General features: G+C 34.3%; 1 protein-coding gene and 1 pseudogene across 1 annotated transcript; both read right to left on the bottom strand.

Moving 5' to 3' along the window:
* Positions 1–595: 595 nt before the first annotated feature.
* Positions 596–2034, bottom strand: LOC145563604 (peroxidase 57-like). Its single transcript, XM_081624051.1, has 3 exons — positions 1582–2034; positions 1277–1456; positions 596–1162 (listed from the first exon to the last, which is right to left on the bottom strand). Exons 1-3 carry the CDS (start codon positions 2032–2034, stop codon positions 596–598), a joined length of 1200 nt encoding a protein of 399 aa, XP_081480177.1.
* A 3267-nt stretch (positions 2035–5301) lies between these two features.
* Positions 5302–5852, bottom strand: LOC145564847 (UDP-glycosyltransferase 86A2 pseudogene; annotated as a pseudogene).
* Positions 5853–19105: the final 13253 nt, after the last annotated feature.

Here is a 19105-nt window from a genome sequence, read left to right as displayed (position 1 = left end):
TATTTATTAGAGCTTTATCAGATAAAAATTACTACATATATATACTTCCTCCATTTCTTTGTACTTATAACACACACTTTTTCACGGTATTTAAGAAACGTGAGACTCATATGATTTAATACAATTAAAATAAAGGTGAAAGATGGTAAGGAGTATAATTTAGTGGGCAATGAGATTAAAATAAAAGTAATACAGTAGTACAAAAAAAAAAATCTAATTTAGTGCATGTGTTACAAGTATTGTGACATTTTTATTATTAGGGAAGTGTTGCAAATAAATAAAGAAACGGAGGAAGTACTTGTTACTCGTATCATACTCCATCCTATGTACTAGTTTATATTCTTTTATTTAATTGCGAGTAACATATATAATACTTCTCTTAATAATTTAATGATTCGAGCTGATTTTAACTTAAATTAGTGTGTCCAAGAACATTAGTTGTGGTACCAACAAATTAAAAACTGAGCCAGCGTAAGGCAGGGATGTTAACATATGATTACATGCATATAAATACAAATACAATTGCTTAAATATAGCTAATCATATTCCATTGCTGGGCTAATAACATAAAATAGCCTACAGCTTAGAACTTTGATTAGTTGAACCTACTGCAAGTTTTTCTAATCTCTCCTTGGCTACCGGTAAGAACATCAAGTGCCTGCAATTTCACCATGGCACTAGCCAATTTAGAGTTGAACAAGGAAGCACTTTGCGCGAATTGTTGAACAAATGAAACTGTTTTAGGATCACGAGCCAATGCTTGGTCGATTGGGAGAATTCCTCTTTGCTCAAGGATTTGGACAAAGAAAGAGTTGTCGATTATATTTGAGCTTTGTGGATTTTGATCAAGAAATGTGGAATTGTTTGCTGTTGTGCCCTTGGGGCATGTTGGCATAAGTTGTTTGCGAAGAGTCGGATCCATAGTTGGGTCGAATTGGCTGGTACCTTGGTATAGTCTATCCTGGAAGAATCCACAACTTGAGACACCAACTGTGTGGCAACCTAAAAGAATAACCATTTCTTCCGTAGTGAATTTCTTAGCATTGAATGCTGAAACGGTTTCACTCACTGTCAAAAAAGGACTTGGAAGATTCACATCTTGGGCTCTTGACACTAGTCCATCTCTTCGCCCTGTTTGTACTGAGTAGTTTGGCCCACCTCCCTATTAATGGACAAACATAAAATTAATTAAAAGAAAAAAAAAAGGGATGCATGTTTCAATTAATTCCAAAGTATTGGAAAATCAAAAGGAAAATCATTTAGTGTAAGAATTTACCATCCTAAGAACTTCCTTAGTAGCAATAGCAAGGATGTCAGCACATGATACAACACCCGGGCATTGTGTTTCCGCTATATCTTTCAAGGCATCAATCAATTCATATCCTCGTACACTAAGGTTGGGTCTGGCTGTCTTCTCAGAGGAGAGTCCATTTATAAGAATTGATGCATCACATCCCTGCAAAAATTATACAAAAAAAAAAAAAAATTAGATTAAACAATTTAATTATGTCATTATCAACCATATGGACAATAAAATTGATGCTACAATATAGATGGCTTGAAAGTTGTTCGAGGACTTACATGTACAAAACAATCATGAAATTGCATACGGAGCAGGGCAGGAAGAATGGATGAATCCTTTCGAAAATGTTCTTGTACTTTGGTTGTGAGTGCTGCCTCTACATCCACTAGTTTGTTAGGGCACAAACCTTTATAGAAGCCAACCTGCAAACCAGAAGGTGTAGTAGGGGTAGGAGTACTTGGAGGAACAATAATAGGACTTAGATCTAGAGGAGGTCCTGAAATAATTGGAAGATTAAACCTAGGGGGCTTGTTTCTTCCATGACCCATATGTCGACCATTGGAACCATGGCCCTTTATTCCATTAACTGAACCATGGGATTTACGACCATAGCCTGGTTTTGATCGTCTATGTTTCAAACTAGAACCATGAGATTGATCCACATGACTTATTGCCAAGATGAGCAATAGAGCCAATGTTTTGACCAAAATACTAGTAATCGAAAACTTCATTTTTTGTTTTTCTTTCTAGCTTCTCACAAATGATTATGAATTATGAATGAAATTGTTAATGTATGTGTGCAAATGTAATTAGCAAATTGGTTTGTTTTTCTCACTTACGTGAATGTCTATATATATACACTACGTACATTGCAAGGAAAGACATGCAAAATGTATAAGTATTTGGTTAATAATTATTTTAATACAATGCACATAATACTTCCAATACTTAGCTTGGTTGTTAGAAATTAATTATGTAGCAAATCGTGCGTAGAAGATCGTATTATTGCCATGGAATGTACGTAGGTGTTGACATAATTATTTGCAGATTATTCCAGACAACATATAATCTTGTAGGTGAATGTCTTGAAGAGAATCATTTGGATTTTTTAATAATTGACAAGAATATAAACTAGTGTATATGCATGGGATTAAAATATGCGTTGACCTATGTATGTGTGATTGTATGAATATTGTGCATAATTATCAAATTAAATGAATCTTGATTATCTCCTTGGCTATCATCTCAATTATTTATTTTGGGGTCCCATGAAATTTCAATAATGAAGATCAAAAGGATGCATGTTGCTAAAGATAAAAATTAATAGTAATTCTTGATGAGTAATTGATGCAAACACTAGTTTTTGTCATAAATATGAGAGTTTGGCCACATAAAAGATATTGGCTTGGCACAAAAATAAATAAATAAAACCAAATAAGCAAAAGATTTCCTCAAGAATATGTCATTTGTGTTAAGCAATTTTTAAGATAGGTTTAGATAAGTGCTTTTTTTTTTTTTTTTTTTTTTTTGAAGATTAGTGTAAATCAATAAATATATACACTTAATTTTGGATCTGTAATTACAAGTAAGTACTTAAAGGTCAGACTTACTTAGAGTTGCTGATGAGTAATTATTGGCTTAGGTGCATGTTGATGATTTGTGTTCTTATGTAAGGGCCATGAAGTAGTTAATAATTATGTGGCGTGGTTTAAAAATTCAGGTATGAGTTGGATCAATTTTGGTTCGATTGAAAAATAACTTAATGATGTGTGGGAAACAAATAAATTTAATTAGTATGTATCTGATTTTGCCGAGTCAATTCAAGTCATCCAATTTTGGGTAATTTTTTTGTTCATTCTGCGGTTGGGTTACTTTTGGATAAGTTCATATAATAACTTTAGCTAAGTTTAGATAAATTATACCCAAAATATATATAATTCACCCAAAATATAAAGAATAATACCTTCAGGTTGCCATGAGATAACCATGCATAAGGTATTAAGGTAATATACTACTCCGTAATACCTCACTCAAATAATTGTTTGACTTGCTTTTTAAACGTTTCGTAAATTTGTTTCCAAAAAAAAAAAAAAAATGTACGTTTTCTAAAGGAAATTTGCTGCAGGTGTAAAAAATCGGTTATATATTTGTTAGTTAGACTACAACTAATTAAATTATTAGAAGGTCAAATTCTTGTTTAATGCCATTATTAAGACTATTAACAATGCATGGGACAATTAGACCCCCATAATAATCACGTACTCTGTAATACATTGCATCCTAGCTAGTTTGGTACACCTTATTGATATATTTACAATAAGACAAATATACATGTATCTATAATAAATACTCCTTCCGTCCCTTATTGATAGTACCTTATGGGCATTTTTTATGAGAATTAATAAACACAAATAAGAATAGTAAAAGTACATTGAAAAAATAAATTGACATTGGATATGCAAAAAAGTAGAGAGAGAAAGTAATAAAAGTATATGGAAAAACAAAATTTACATGGGAAATTTAAATTTGCACAAATATTGTTGTAAATTGGAGGGAATTTTGGTAAAAAATTAATATTAATGGTTGTTGGAAAAATCAAATACGGTGAACATTTTGGGACTAAAATTTGCTGATAAGGGACTATTATTTAGAAACGGAGGGAGTATTATTATCATAATTTAAATTATTATTAAGACTATTTTTTTATTCACAAACAATATTTGTTAACCGTTAACGTCAAACAACAGAATCTGGGATACTATTGTTTTTGGATTTGCGAAGTCTTGTTCGTTTACTTTGAACCTGGCATATATTGTTAGTTATTTTAGAGGTTATTTGGGATTTTGTACGTACTAATGCACATGGAGACATTATTAGTCAACTCTTATGAAATTTTCAAATACTAATTAAGCCTAAGTACTCTAAATACTCTAATGTAATACGGAGTTCTATAATCTATAGATAATTAATTAGATAATGCAAATTAAACCGGGCACCTATTTATAACGACAACCCCAAATATAAAATGTTCACGGCTTTATATTCTCGTAATGTACAATGGTCGAGTCTCGAGACAAAACAAAAATTTTTGTTTGTTCGTTTTTTTTTTTTTTTTTTTTTTTTTTTTTGTTACTCTCGCTGTCTTCTAATAATTTAGTACTCCATATAATTTGTAGTTTGCGAAGTTTTAGAAAGGTAAACATAATACAGAGTAGAACTTCTACATTGTAATAGTATGAGTAATTGATTAAAGATGAATGTAAAAAGCATGATAGTGCGTGATGTTTGATTTAAAGTGAATAAAAAAAGAAGATATATAGTGGAATTTAATTGATTTAATTTAAAGTGATCAGAATAAATGTACGTATGTAAAATAGCTTAAAATTTGTATCTAGAGATCGGACTACAAGAGTTGAGGTGAAATGTCACTTTTTTTGGGGGGGGCAAAGGTGATAATAGGTGCTATATTGCTTTTAAGATAAAGTATCACTAGGGATTTTTTTTTTTTTTTTGAAATACAATTACAAAGTGATGTAAATAAGATTTTATTCCTCAAGCATTTCTCCAAATTTTTTAATTAAATAATGTTTTGGAACTCATAAATATTATACCAATATATAATTAAAATTTGTTTGGAAGAAAATTATTATTAATTTTTTTAAATAAACATAAAATAATGAACCCGAATCTTTTAGTGAAATTGAAATGCAAGTATTAAAAGGACTTTTTTCACATGGAATACATTTCACTGATCCAAGTCCCAATAAACAAATCTGAATTTTCACTTGAAGATCCACTATCTTCTAATGCATTCCCTAATATTTTCCTAAACACATTCATGTTTTTCCTTAATTCATCACCATCACCTTTGTGTTGAATCATAAAACTTTTGATTTGTGTCGTTATCTCCTTCCTCAATGGTTTTTCCTTGCACAAATTAATTCCGACATTTCAATCATCAACCACTAACTTCCGATTAGGAAATTGATCAGAAAACATCAGAAACACAACATTGGAACTTCATACCACATAATCTCTAATACAGAGTTCCACCCACAATGTGTCAAAATTCCACCAATGGCAGGATGAGACAAATCCGTGATTTGATTAGTCCAAGGAACAACCATTCCACAACCACGAACGAGGTCCTCGAACCCAAAAGGCAACAAGTGATCGGATTCATGAAGCACGGTACGAGGGCAAAGCACCCAAATGAAATCAACGTTGCTATAAGACCATAAGCAATCTCCACAACATCATTTTGAGTAAAATTAGCAAGGCTACTAAATGAAACATACAAAACCGAATAATTGAGCTTGCGACCAAGCCAATCCAAGCAATTGGACTCGGCCCAAAGACTTGTGGACACAATATTTTCTAGTGACTCGGATTGGAAAATTGGCCCAATTGCAAAAATGGGCATGATATCTTGTAAGGCTGAAATGGTGTTTGACTCAAGCTCTTCAATTGTGTACATAATCTGCTCATCTAATTCCTTGGAATGATTGAAAAATTGAGCTATGAATATTTGTTGAGATATCTTTGTCATGGAGATATGACATCAAGTCTTGTGAGTCAATTGAGTCTACTCCTGGTATGTAATTAATTGGATCCTTCCGAATATCTATTGACAAAAATTGATATGACAAATTTTTAACATTAGTACAATATGGAAATCGTAAAATTTATCAATCCAACGTACGAAGTATATTAATTGAAATTAGGAAAAAAAATAAAAAAAAAATAAAGGGTTTGTTACATTATACGTAGTGTTTTGTTGTACAAGATAAATTTACAATACAAAGTAATTATTTAAGAGTAGAGATGGCATTTGAGAGGTTCAACTCATATTCTAGTGATGCATCATTGTATTGTTAAATTATCTATTACTATTTTTTCATTTCTTTTTATTTGTCTCATATTTTTGCACAACATTTCAATACACATATTCGAGTTTATCAGTATATTTTCTTAAAATCATGCATTATATATTAAAAAATAAAAAAAAAGTTAATATTTTGAAACTATACAAAGATAAACAAACAAGTTCATGTTAATTATTTTATTTATCAAAGATTTTTCATAATTAAAATTAAAGTCATCTTTTTTAAAAAAAAAAAAAAAAAAAAAAGAAAAAAAAATTAATAAAAAAAAATATAATAAAAAAAAATTTATGGACTAGACTACTAATACAATTTTACCTATGTTAACTTATGATATTTAGAAAAATTACCACAATGTCTATGTTATTATCATCCAAACATCGTTTAAAATTTTGCTCCATACATGAGATATGAAATCCCATAAGAGGTTTCCTCACTAACATAATAATCCTCACATCAAATCAAATAGATAATAAATATATAAAAGAGTAAATACTGAGCAATCAAAGTGGCCATGTTTCTTAAGGAGATGAATATGATGGCATATTCTTACATGCATCCTCATGTATGTATAATAGGTGTAACACCAGTCCAAATTCAAATCAATCAATACAGTTTTTTGTTTCCTTTATTTTTTTTTTAATTTTTTTTTATTTTTATTTTTTTATTTTTTGTTTCCTTCTTCCAAATTCTCTCACTTCTGTTTTCTTTCTTATAATAACTTTGATCCAAATTATCATCAAATTGTTCAATATAATTTTCTTTTCCTCTGTTTTTCTCCTTTTCATTTTCTCTCTCCTCTGTTTATTATTATTATTATTATTATTATTATTATTATTATTATTATTATTATTATTATTATTATTATTATTATTATTATCAAAAACAAAAGTCATACAACCTACAATAAATTAGTGGGAAGCCGAGATACAATCTGGGCCCCCACTCCTCTAGCTATAGCAAATCCTACCCTAGTGAAGATATGAGCTGCAGCACGAGCCCCAATGTCTTGCGTCGTCGAGAACCTCTGAATCCGCTTCAGTAACGCAACAGCCTCCTTCTCTAATTCCCCAAGCGAAGAAAAGGAGAAGGGAATGAAACCATATCCAATCGCCTCATTCCGATGAATAATGAAGAAGTTATGGCCAAAATACTAAACTGGGCCCAGTTTGACCTTTATATGCGGCCTAATGATCTAGAGGAGGGGCCATTACGATTTATGATTCCTAATGCAATTAGGATTAATTATAGTCTTCTAGAATCTTCTAGAAGTTCTTTTGAATCCTAATGTGATTAGCATTGATAATTGAGTTTTATGAGTTTTATTTGGAATAAAAGAAGTGTTTTAAATAAAAGTACAGTTTTCCCCTCGTGCGCTTAATTTTATCAGAAATAGGAAAACATGTGGAAAAACTGCCAGAAGCGCCACACCACAGGCTGTCGCCTGGCGACAGGCCTGTCGCTCGGCGACAGCGTCGTGTTTTATTCCTTCTCAAACTCTGATTCTTTTTTATCATATCCGGGCTGATTTTCGTTATAAATAGCGTCCTTAAACCTCTGTTTTCAATCTATCATCTACAATCTACAATCATCAATTCTCATCTACAATCATCAATTCTCATTAAGAATTTATCTCTCTAAATCTAGAAGCTTTCCTTCTTTCTATTCTTTTTAAACCTTCCCTCAAACACAATTCCTCATTCATTGGATCTAGACACACCTAGCCAAGTTCGAAGTTGCCTTCGCCCTAAACGTGAAAGGTTATAATTTATGAGGGTTTGGTCTCAAATCTCTATTTCAATTATTTAATTTAATTGTTTGATTTTATATTTTCCTTGAAGTTACTAACGCGTGTTTTTTGTTATTAGAAAGAGGTACGAGGAATCAAAGTATGTAGTCTTATTGCTCTATTCTTGTAGAAAGCATGTTTGTTATTTATTAATTCCTAGCATCATGTTAGGATGTTATTGTTGCTTTCTAGTATCATATTTAGGGTGCTTCCTATGCTTTCTAATATCATATCAATATCATGTTAGTATCATGTTAGGGCTAAAGCTTTAATTTTTATTGTTTAGTGACATGCTAGGGTTTGTTATTAATCTTGTTAGTATCATGCCTAGGATCTTGCTAATATTAATAATATTATGCTTTAACATGATTATTTTAATTATGATTGTTATTATGATTATGATTATAATTATTATGATTATCATGTGCTTGATGCTTATTCATTGTTATTGCTTGATCACGCCTTTTATGCATGTTTAAAGGGAATTTGTACTTGTAATCACGCTTAATAAGATAATTAATAATCTTGTTTAGGGATAATATGACTATAATTCAAGTGATCGCCAATAATAGTTTTGTTTGTGCATTAAATTCAATCAACATAAATAAACAGGTTTAGGGTTAACCTATTGGTTGTATGTTAGTCAGAAAGCGCACATAAATACGAGAAGAATGAAGTAGAGGCCTATTATTAGGGCAGGTTCAATCTCTTTTAGGTTAGATTTGTACCTTCATCCCCGAACTTCCAGTCATGGTTCCAGACCTATTGGAGTTGACGATCTCATGGATCGTTAAGGGGTGTAACTTTCACCTTGTGAATGGTTTACAAGTTCCTAAAACTTGTAGCTTCCTTCCCTTTGGACGCCACCATGCTTAAGTGTATGATCACAGTGGGGCTCAAGTTTGTGGGATGGCTTGAAATATTCCCTACAGTTTTTGGCGACTCCACTAGGGAGGATTTCTATTTTAATTCCTAAAATTTATTTTGCCAATGATTTAGAATGAGTGGATGAGACTCGAAAAGTTCTAAGTATTTCATATGCGTAATTTTGATTAACATTATTGTCATATGCATAAAAAAAGGTTCTCATTGGAAAGACCATCCGTAATGAGTCAAAAACATAGGATTTTTTACACGTAGGAAATTTGAGGAATATCTTTCACAACTAGAACCGAAATAATGCTGCGAAAAACTGGAAAATTTTACGAACACAGAAAGTTGCTGAGGCATGTAGGAACCGGCGTCTAGAAAACAGAGCATGTCACCGAAGATATGGCTCTGTCGCCGAGCGACAATTCTGTCACCAGGCGACAGGGCTATATCGCGGCGACAATCTCTGTTGGCTAGCGCTGCGTTCTTCCAATACCGAGCTAGAAATATGAGTTCTAATTTCGACTAGTTCTAGCACTACTAGCTTGATTTTACTTCCTGATTGAGTTTTTCTCACTTTTCTGAAACCCATATGTGTTCTACATATGGACATAACCCTCTGGGAATTCATGCTCCATCTACTTGATTGAACGCTCTGAGCAACAAAGGGTACATCCGAGAATGTTGAATTCACCAAACCATGGAAGCGAGTTTAACTTGCGGGGTCCCATCCACTCGCGCCAACCCTTCCAAAGGTAAGGCTTCCGCGCGGTGCATTCGGACTCATAACCATGGACCCTCTTTGACTAACCCATATCCCGAACTTTAGAGAACTAGAGCCATGGTTAGGTTGCAAAATCATTGCATCATATTGTGCCTACTTGACTATTTGTGCATTATTTATTGTGCATACTCTATATGTTTTTCCTAACTATTTGTTTGACTTGTGTTTAAGCCTTAAATAAACTAATTAATTACTAAAAAGACTTTGCCTAATTAATTAATTAATTTGGGTAATCAACGTTGAATAAATTAATCAGAATTGACTTAGTACGACTTTAGGCCTGTCCCGTAGAGTAAAAATACTGAAAGCAGTCCCAGATTAATGCTCCAGTAATGGCGCAGAAATGTGGGCTGCAGTGCCACACACTGCTATGCAACGCCGAGCGACAACCCTGTCGTCTAGCGCTGCACTGCAGTGAGCGGCGACAGTCCTGTTGCTTTGACGACAATTCAGGATTTTGCTCGAGTCATCACGACGAGTCTAATTAAACAGTTTGCTAATCAGTTCGATTATTTTGTTAATAACAGTACCCTTGTTTAGTCCTTAATCGAGTATAAGCACTTAGGCTCATGGTCATACACAATAGTCAAAGCATATCACCTACACCCACTAGTTTTAGCACACACTTTGTATAAGTCACCATGACCATGTCTTATGTTCATGCATGAGTCGTTTTCCGTCATTCGAGTGGGGGGTCCAATCTATTCCCATTATCCTCCACATTCTCTTCCATGTTGAATAGAGCCTGAGTCAAAATAAATAATAAAAAAACTTATCCCTAATTTCCCTTTCCACAGTACTTGGTCAAGGAGAGAAGGGCGATTAATCAAGGACAATACCATCGTTCAAGTTCAACTTTTTGATAAACCAGTCGGTCGAAAAAGAAAAGCTAAGAAGATAATGGAGCTTAAGAAGCAAATGGCTAATGTGACTGAGGTGTTGAAGGCTTTAAACCTTCAAATCAATGACCCTGTGAAACAACAACAAATGGAGCTCATGCAAGAATGCTTGAGCAAAATATCCAATGACTATAGATTACAGGGCATTAGCTCACAAGGGGTCTCAGTGGACAAGGAGCTTCTTCCGCAGAAGTTCAATGCCAATGACATCCCTAAGTTTAAGCCAACTAACAATCCTTACTTTCATTTAAGGGCCTTTGAAACTGTAATGAACATTAAAGAGATTGATAAGAATATTTTTCACTCTTTGTTCTCGCTATCTCTTGAAACCATTTGTTAACATTGGTTCTTCTCCCTTGATAAAGAGAAGACCTCTACCTGGGATGGAATAAAAAATGCTTTCATTGATAGATATAAGTGTAATATTCAAATTGAAACCGACCATAGACAACTTGAGATGCTGAAACAAAAAGAAAACGAAGGATTCACCTTCTTCTTCAACAAGTGGAGGGAAACTTCCGCTAACATGATCGAAGCCCCTACTGAAAAAGAATCTGTGAGGATGTTCATCAAAAATTTACAAGAAAAGTATTCAAAGCACTTAAAATATCAACACAACTTGAATACTTTCAAGGCCATCTATGACATAGGCATCGAGATCGAAGATAACCTCGCAAAGCAAAAAGCTGCTAACAATAGTAACCACAGTGGCTGGAAAGGAAAGAAGAACGACAATCCTTCTTCTTCCAAAAATTCCTACTCTAGTAAAGATGTTAGTACCTTTGATCTCAGTGAAGTCTTAGCCATGGATAACCAAGGATCTAAGAAACAACAGAGGAAAGAATTCACCCCCATTGGGATGAGCTATGATACTGCTTTCGATCGACTCCATGCCAAGGGACTCATTACTCCCATTGGACCTATTCAAGATCCCGCGCCTGAGAAGAGATTGCCTAGTTGGAACCCAGATTCACATTGCAAGTACCATCAAGGTAGGGGTCATACTACTGAGAGCTGTTGGAAGTTAAAAGAGGCTATCCAACATTTGATCGATAATAGCAAGCTTCCTATACCTCTAGCTAGCAAGAAGAGCGAGTGATGACACAAGCCGAGCTTCAACACAAGATTTCATGACCTTTTTTCTGTTTCTTTTTCATTCTTCCCTTCCCCAATAAGTCTATCATAGACACTTTCTATTCTCCTTAGATTTACTTTGTAAGACTTTTCTTTTTTCACTTTTTAAATAAAATGAGCATTTCTTCTTCTTTCATATGATCATTGCATTGCATTGCATTCTAAAAAAAAAATCGTCGAACTGAGTACAAGGTATATCAATGTTTGAGGCACCCCTTGTAGCCACATCATATCACCTTTCACCTTTCAAATATACAATCCTTTTTTTTGATAAACCACTTTGAGCCTCGTCTAACGATAGACCTTTCTTTCTTCAACCCACATCTACCTAGCCTTGGGATGGGACAGTGTGCAATTTATGCAATTTTAAAAAAGGCTTGAGTGATTTCAAAAGATCAAAATAAATAAAATAGCAAAAACAATAAAAGTGTCACTAGTGGAAGAAACCTTATTTGTAACAAGCTACTCGTAACGGGCATATGATTTCCCGTTACAATTACATCATTTGTAACGGGCAAATTCAATGTCCGTTACAAAAAATATGTGACTTGAGCAGGAAAAGATATATTTGTAACGGGCAGATTGGTGTCCGTTACGAATAAGTAGTTATTTGTAACGGGCATTATTCCGGCCGTTACGAATAACCAACTAGTCGTAACCAACAAATCTTGCCCGTTACGAATAACCAACTAGTCGTAACCAACAAGTCTTGCCCGTTACGAATAGGTTTCAAAGTAAACCCTAACTTTTAATTTCCCCTTTTTCACTCTCTCTCTCAAAATATTATTTCCCCTTTCTCTCTCTAATATTGAAGCAGCTCGGTCGTTGTCCTCAGTTCCCTCAACTCCATTGAAGTAGCTCGGTTATCAGCTCAAGCTCTCTTGAAGCAGCTCGGTGGTCCTCAAACTCCGGTGGTCCTCAAGCTTAGTGGTCCTCAAACTCCGATGGTCCTCAGCTGCGCTTTCTCGCGACTTCTTTTCTCACTCCCAAGCTCTCTTCATTGCAGCAGCTCAAGCTCTCTCCATTGAAGCAGCTCAAGCTCGCCCTTAGCTTCCTGCTCAAGAAATTCCCATCAAATCTTCCTATAAGCCCCAATTTCGCAACCCTTGTTTCAATTTGCTTAATTGCAATTAATTAATTATAGGTTTAATTTTTATTTTTTTTTCCAAATTAATTGATTGATTTTACTTGTTTAATTTGATTTTTTGATTTTTCTGGGAAATGGGAGTGAATTGACATTAATGTTTCAGGAGCAGCTCGGTCCTCAGCTCCCTTAACTCCATTGAAGCAGCTCGGTCCTCTCCAATCTCTCTCCATTGAAGCAGCTCGGTCCTCATTGCGGCTTAAATCTGACAATTTGGTATGAGTAACTGAATTGATTTGTAGCTTGTTTTTTTTGTTTAATTAGTAGATTGCATTGAGAGTTTCTTTCTTTTGATTTATGTTTAATTTTCTGCCAATTCAAAGTTGGTTTTTTCTCTTGTTTAATTTTCTGTCAATTTTTTTTGTTTTTGTTTAATTCAAAGGGTATTTCTTCCTCTGCTCTCCCCTACAAGCGCACACCACCTACTTGGCTCAAGATCTCCTCTCAAGATGTTAGTTTTTTTTTTTTTTTTTTTTTTTTTCATTGTGGGTGTTTATGAAAATGACTGTAAATGTATTTAATTTTATTAATTTATGCAATGTACATGTTTTCCTGGTTGAATTTGGTTATGTTATTGGTATTTTGATAAAGGATTGAAGATAATGTTTAAATTCATTCATTTTTGTATTACCCACCATTTTTTCTGGGTAAATTTGGTTAAATGATGGTTATTTTGAGAAATGATTGAAAATGTTGGTTATATTAATCAATTTTGCAGTACCCATGAATTTTCTGTTGATCAATCTTCCCGTTCCATTGCTTATCATTCTTCCCTTTCCATTGCTTTTTTACAATGTTCATGCTATCTTTCTCTTATGTAGATCTATCAACTTATCATAGCTTCGTTTTTTTATCTTTTGTTTTGATTTGATGAATTTGTTCAGTTTGATTGGAAATTAGATCTGGTGTGTGATTTCTTTATATATGTTTTTGGATTGATTTCTATGTTGTTCTTCAATTTTTGATGTTTTCGGTTTAGATCGACGCTAGAATCCTGGTTCTGCTGTGTTTAGTTGCAAAATATTTGCGATTTTTTCATTATTAAATCGTCATAAATGTTAGGTTATTAGATGTTTGTCACACCATAGACTATGGAAGGAAGTATCGAGTTTTGTCAGAATTACTATGTCATTGGAGTTAATGAGAACACTGACTGTGCTACCAGCCTAACACTCCTTTCACTTTCTTGCTCATAAGTCTTTTACAATAATTGGTCATATTACTCTCCACTCTCAAAGTATCCTATGAAAGTTTCAGATTCCTGAAATATATTAAGTCATTTTGTTGTTGTCTTATGGATGTTGCTATATGTGACAGGTTGCTTTATTTGCGGTTTTGGCTATGGTTTTAAGGCGTAAACCAGATGTTCTTGTGAGTGTGTTGCCTACATTAAGAAAAGCTTTCAGTTATCATATGGATGATATCTCAGGTAGTCTTTGGAGTGTTGCCTCAAATTAAGAATGTTATGTATTTTATTGTGTTAATTTGGACCAATACATGAAAGTTGGGAAAGACAGAAGTCCCTTATGCAATTTTGAAGCCTTTTTGGCACTATACGCTCCCAAAAGTGAGTAAATGGTCACTTTTCATTGATTTCAATTCATAGAAACCAAAATATAAGTTAATTATGGATGTTATGTGTTTTATTTCTATAATTTGGACTAATACATGAAAGATGGGAAAGATAGAAGTCCCTTAGGCAATTTTAAAGCCTTTTTGGCTCTATACGCTCCCAAAAGTGAGTAAATGGTCACTTTTCATTGATTTCAATTCATAGAAACCAAAATATAAATTAATTATGGATGTTATGTGTTTATTTCTATAATTTGGACTAATACATGAAAGATGGGAAAGATAGAAGTCCCTTAGGCAATTTTGAAGCCTTTTTGGCTCTATACGCTCCCAAAAGTGAGTAAATGGTCACTTTTCATTGATTTCAATTAATAGAAACCAAAATATAAGTTAATTATAGATGTTATGTGTTTTATTTCTATATTTTGGACTAATACATGAAAGATGGGAAAGATAGAAGTCCCTTAGGCAATTTTGAAGCCTTTTTGGCTCTATACGCTCCCAAAAGTGAGTAAATGGTCACTTTTCATTGATTTCAATTCATAGAAACCAAAATATAAGTTAACTATAGATGTTATGTGTTTTATTTCTATAATTTGGACTAATACATGAAAGATGGGAAAGATAGAAGTCCCTTAGTCAATTTTTAAGCCTTTTTGGCTATATACGCTCCCAAAAGTGAGTAAATGGTCACTTTTCATTGATTTCAATTCATAGAAACCAAAATATAAGTTAATTATGGATGTTATGTGTTTTATTTCTATAAGTTGGACTAATACATGAAAGATGGGAAAGATAGAAGTCCCTTAGGCAATTTTGAAGCCTTTTTGGCTCTACACGCTCCCAAAAGTGAGTAAATGGTCACTTTTCATTGATTTCAATTCATAGAAACCAAAATATAAGTTAATTATAGATGTTATGTGTTTTATTTCTATATTTTGGACTAATACATGAAAGATGGGAAAGATAGAAGTCCCTTAGGCAATTTTGAAGCCTTTTTGGCTATATACGCTCCCAAAAGTGAGTAAATGGTCACTTTTCATTGATTTCAATTCATAGAAACCAAAATATAAATTAATTATGGATGTTATGTGTTTTATTTCTATAATTTGGACTAATACATGAAAGATGGGAAAGATAGAAGTCCCTTAGGCAATTTTGAAGCCTTTTTGGCTCTATACGCTCCCAAAAGTGAGTAAATGGTCACTTTTCATTGATTTCAATTAATAGAAACCAAAATATAAGTTAATTATAGATGTTATGTTTTTTATTTCTATATTTTGAGTTTTACTTCTATAATTTGGACCATCACATTTATTCTAATGACTGTTTTTATTATGGATAATTTTTATTTTGTAACCTCATTCATATGTTTTTTTTTTTAATTTTTTTATAGGATTTTTGTCCAAGGAAAGCCCCGTATGATGTTGACGAGTTGAATGTGGTTCGAGAACAATGGGCGCAATACTTTAGAACTAAATATTTATTGAATGCATAACTATTAGCTTAGGTTGAACAAAGTAATATTATTAGTGTTGTTGTATGTGTTGGATAAATTTATACAATTTTTTATTTGTAATGTTTTACTACTTAAATTTTTATATTATGTCGTATTAATTTTTACGAAATTTTGTTCGGCATAACTGTTTATTTACAGGAACAGGTTTATTGTAACATGTTTTAATTAATATATATTAATTATATGTAAATACATGCTGCCGAAATTTAATAAAAAAAAAAGTTTAATTTAATGACTATTTGTAACGGGCAGGAGAGTTGTCAGTTACAAATAACCACTTATTCGTAACGGGGATTTTTGTTGCCCGTTACAAATAAGTATTTAATTATATCTATAAAACCTTATTCGTAACAGGCATTTGAGGTGTCCGTTACGAATAATGGGTTATTCGTAACGGGCGTTTCAGGTGTCCGTTACGAATAAGGACTTATTTTAGTACAAAAAAGGCCTTATTCGTAATGGGCACCTGAAACGCCCGTTACGAATAACCCATTATTTGTAACGGACATTTGAAACGCCCGTTACGAATAATAATGACCATCCGTAACGGCCGCATACGTAATGGACGCTGCCCGTTACGGATGAGCCTTTTTTGCCCGTTACGGATGGCCTTTTTTCCACTAGTGTGTACAAAAGGGCAAGTGTTCCAATGTCTTTGATTTGAACACGTCTCAGATTTTGTCTCTTATCGAGTGCTCGGTACTGTGCTTGAGAAACATTAATGCCAAGTGAGTGATAGACCGCATGATCGGGATTGCCCACACTTATAAAAAAGGGTTCAAAATAAAAAAATGCAAAAGCAAAAAAAAAAAAAAAAAAAAAGAAAGAGAGAGCAAAAATATAAAAGAGAATTCAAAAATGAGAAAACTCAAGCATAAAAATACAAGGATCTAAATGCAAGGTTGCACACCTTGGGGGCTTATCTAGGGTCTTGAGCCGTTATCCCTTTCTTCTATAACCTTTAGCCTAACCACGTTACAACCCTCAAAAGTCCTCTTTGAGGAATACACATACTTGTGCGAGGTTCGGCTAGAGCTACGTTCGGCCTGATTCCTAACGGATACCTAGGAAACCTCACATCGAGGTGCGACCGTAATAAACATGCATTCATATTTACATTCACACACTCACACCATGATCATATCAAAGGATCTCCTATGCTCATCCCTATTCATTTAGAGCTAGACTTGGGGGCTTGATCCCTACATTATTAGCTTACCTAGCCTAAGAGTCACCATCATTTGACTCTTCTCAAAATACTTTTTCATACACTTAGCCTTTGCAGCCTAACTGTAGTGTCACTTTCACACACATCAAAGATACATGACCAAATAGTCCTTCCCTTAGGAACCCTTTGTCATGAAATCTTAACACAACATTGAAGCATACTTTGTCATAACAAAATCACTCATCACTCATCATTGCATCAAAAAGTATGAAGTGCTTAGCCTCCGTTCCTAATTTACCCAAATACTTTCATCATTGAGTCAACAATTGAGATAGCCTAGGATGAATTAATCCGTGCACCTTGAGAGATAGTATCAAACAACATTTGACTAAGCTCATTCAACAAGCACCATCAAAAACTTCTTCCTTTTCGTGCCTTTCTTTTTCGGGAGAAAGTCGGTACCCTCCACAAAAATGACGGAAAATTTTTGAATTTTTGCTTTTTCTCATTTTGAGTCAAGCACATCACAATACAATGCACACACGAGTCATGAGTCACACGTGTCAACTCACCTTGGGTCAACCTCAAGTCAGTCAGTCACATTGAGCCAACCTCAAGTCAATGAGTCAAGCAACACTAAGTCTTAGGTCAATCCTAAAGAAAGATAAACAAAGTCCTATAGTCCAAAATATAAATGCAGGTGCATCCCAAAAAGCAAGAACATTCCCAGATTTTTTCGAAAAACCGCGAATATAACACATGGGATTCTTCCAAGATGAGAGGAGTTACATAGATCAGTAAATTAGAGATGAAGAGCTTTAATTTACAAAAGATTTGAGCGGATTTGGTTGAAAGGAAACGACTAAGTTCAAAGTTCGGAGCGAAACCGAGCAACGAACAGCAGCAGCAAGAGAAAAATAAGGAAGACTCGTCTCCAGTGCCAGACGAGAAGGATGTCGCCTGGCGACAACATCTGTCGACCGGCGACAGAGCAGAATTACAGCGACAGTAATTTCCAGTGTGCGTCAGTGCGGCGACAGGATACATGGCCCTCATAAGTGACTATGTGGACCTTATGCAGCAATTTCGGGTTCCTTGGTACGCTAGTTAGCCCCTATAAGCAATTTGACATGATTAAGTAATCGGCTCGATTACAATCACAATAGGTGATCGACCTGATGAAATATCGTCTCACTTAGTTTAAAGCGCCTAAACATTGGCTCATCGCAAAGGCACCGACATAATGGTTCACAAGCAACAGAAGGCACCGACATAATGGTTCACAAACAGCAAAAATGCGCCGACGTATTGGCACCGCGGTAATTACAGCAAAAAAATTTTTTTTGCAACAGCAAAGTTCAAGCGAGCTTTAAGATCGACAAGCGTTGGTCTTCGGTAATTTTCTTTGGAACATTATTGTAACAACTGAGGATGACTTCAAGCGAAGTTATCTTTAACAGCATTTGCTAAGATTGTGGAGGTTGTCACCCAGATTTGAGAAGATAGCACGAGATGGGCGGTCTTCGACAGCATTCGCTAAGATTGTGGAGGTTGTCACCAAGATTTGAGAAGATAGCACGAGATGGGCGGTCTTCGACAACATTCGCTAAGATTGTGGAGGTTGTCACCAAGATTTGAGAAGATAGCACGAGATGGGCGGTCTTCGACAGTATTCGCTAAGATTGTGGAGGTTGTTACCAAGATTTGAGAAGATAGCACGAGATGGGCGATCTTCGACAGCATTCGCTAAGATTGTGGAGGTTGTCATTAAGATTTGAGAAGATAGCACGAGATGGGCGGTCTTCAACAACATTCTCTATGATTGGGAAGGTTATCACCATGATTCAAGAAAAAAGCTCGAGATGTAGCAGCATTGATAAACGGCGTTCCCTAGGATGTGGAAGGTTGTCAAAAGCAATGAAGATCGTTTCAAGCGAAGCAGTCTTCGATAGTGTTCTCTGGCTTGCAGAAAACTATCACAGCTGAAATTGGAGGCAATTACAAGCGTAGCAGTTTTCAGGCGGTATCCCCTAGCTTGAG

This window comes from Chenopodium album, chromosome 10 (assembly GCF_948465745.1).
Source record: "Chenopodium album chromosome 10, dcCheAlbu1.1, whole genome shotgun sequence".
NCBI lineage: Eukaryota > Viridiplantae > Streptophyta > Magnoliopsida > Caryophyllales > Amaranthaceae > Chenopodium > Chenopodium album.
The sequence above is the reverse complement of the archived record's forward strand: the minus strand, read 5'-3'. Positions and strand labels throughout refer to the sequence as shown.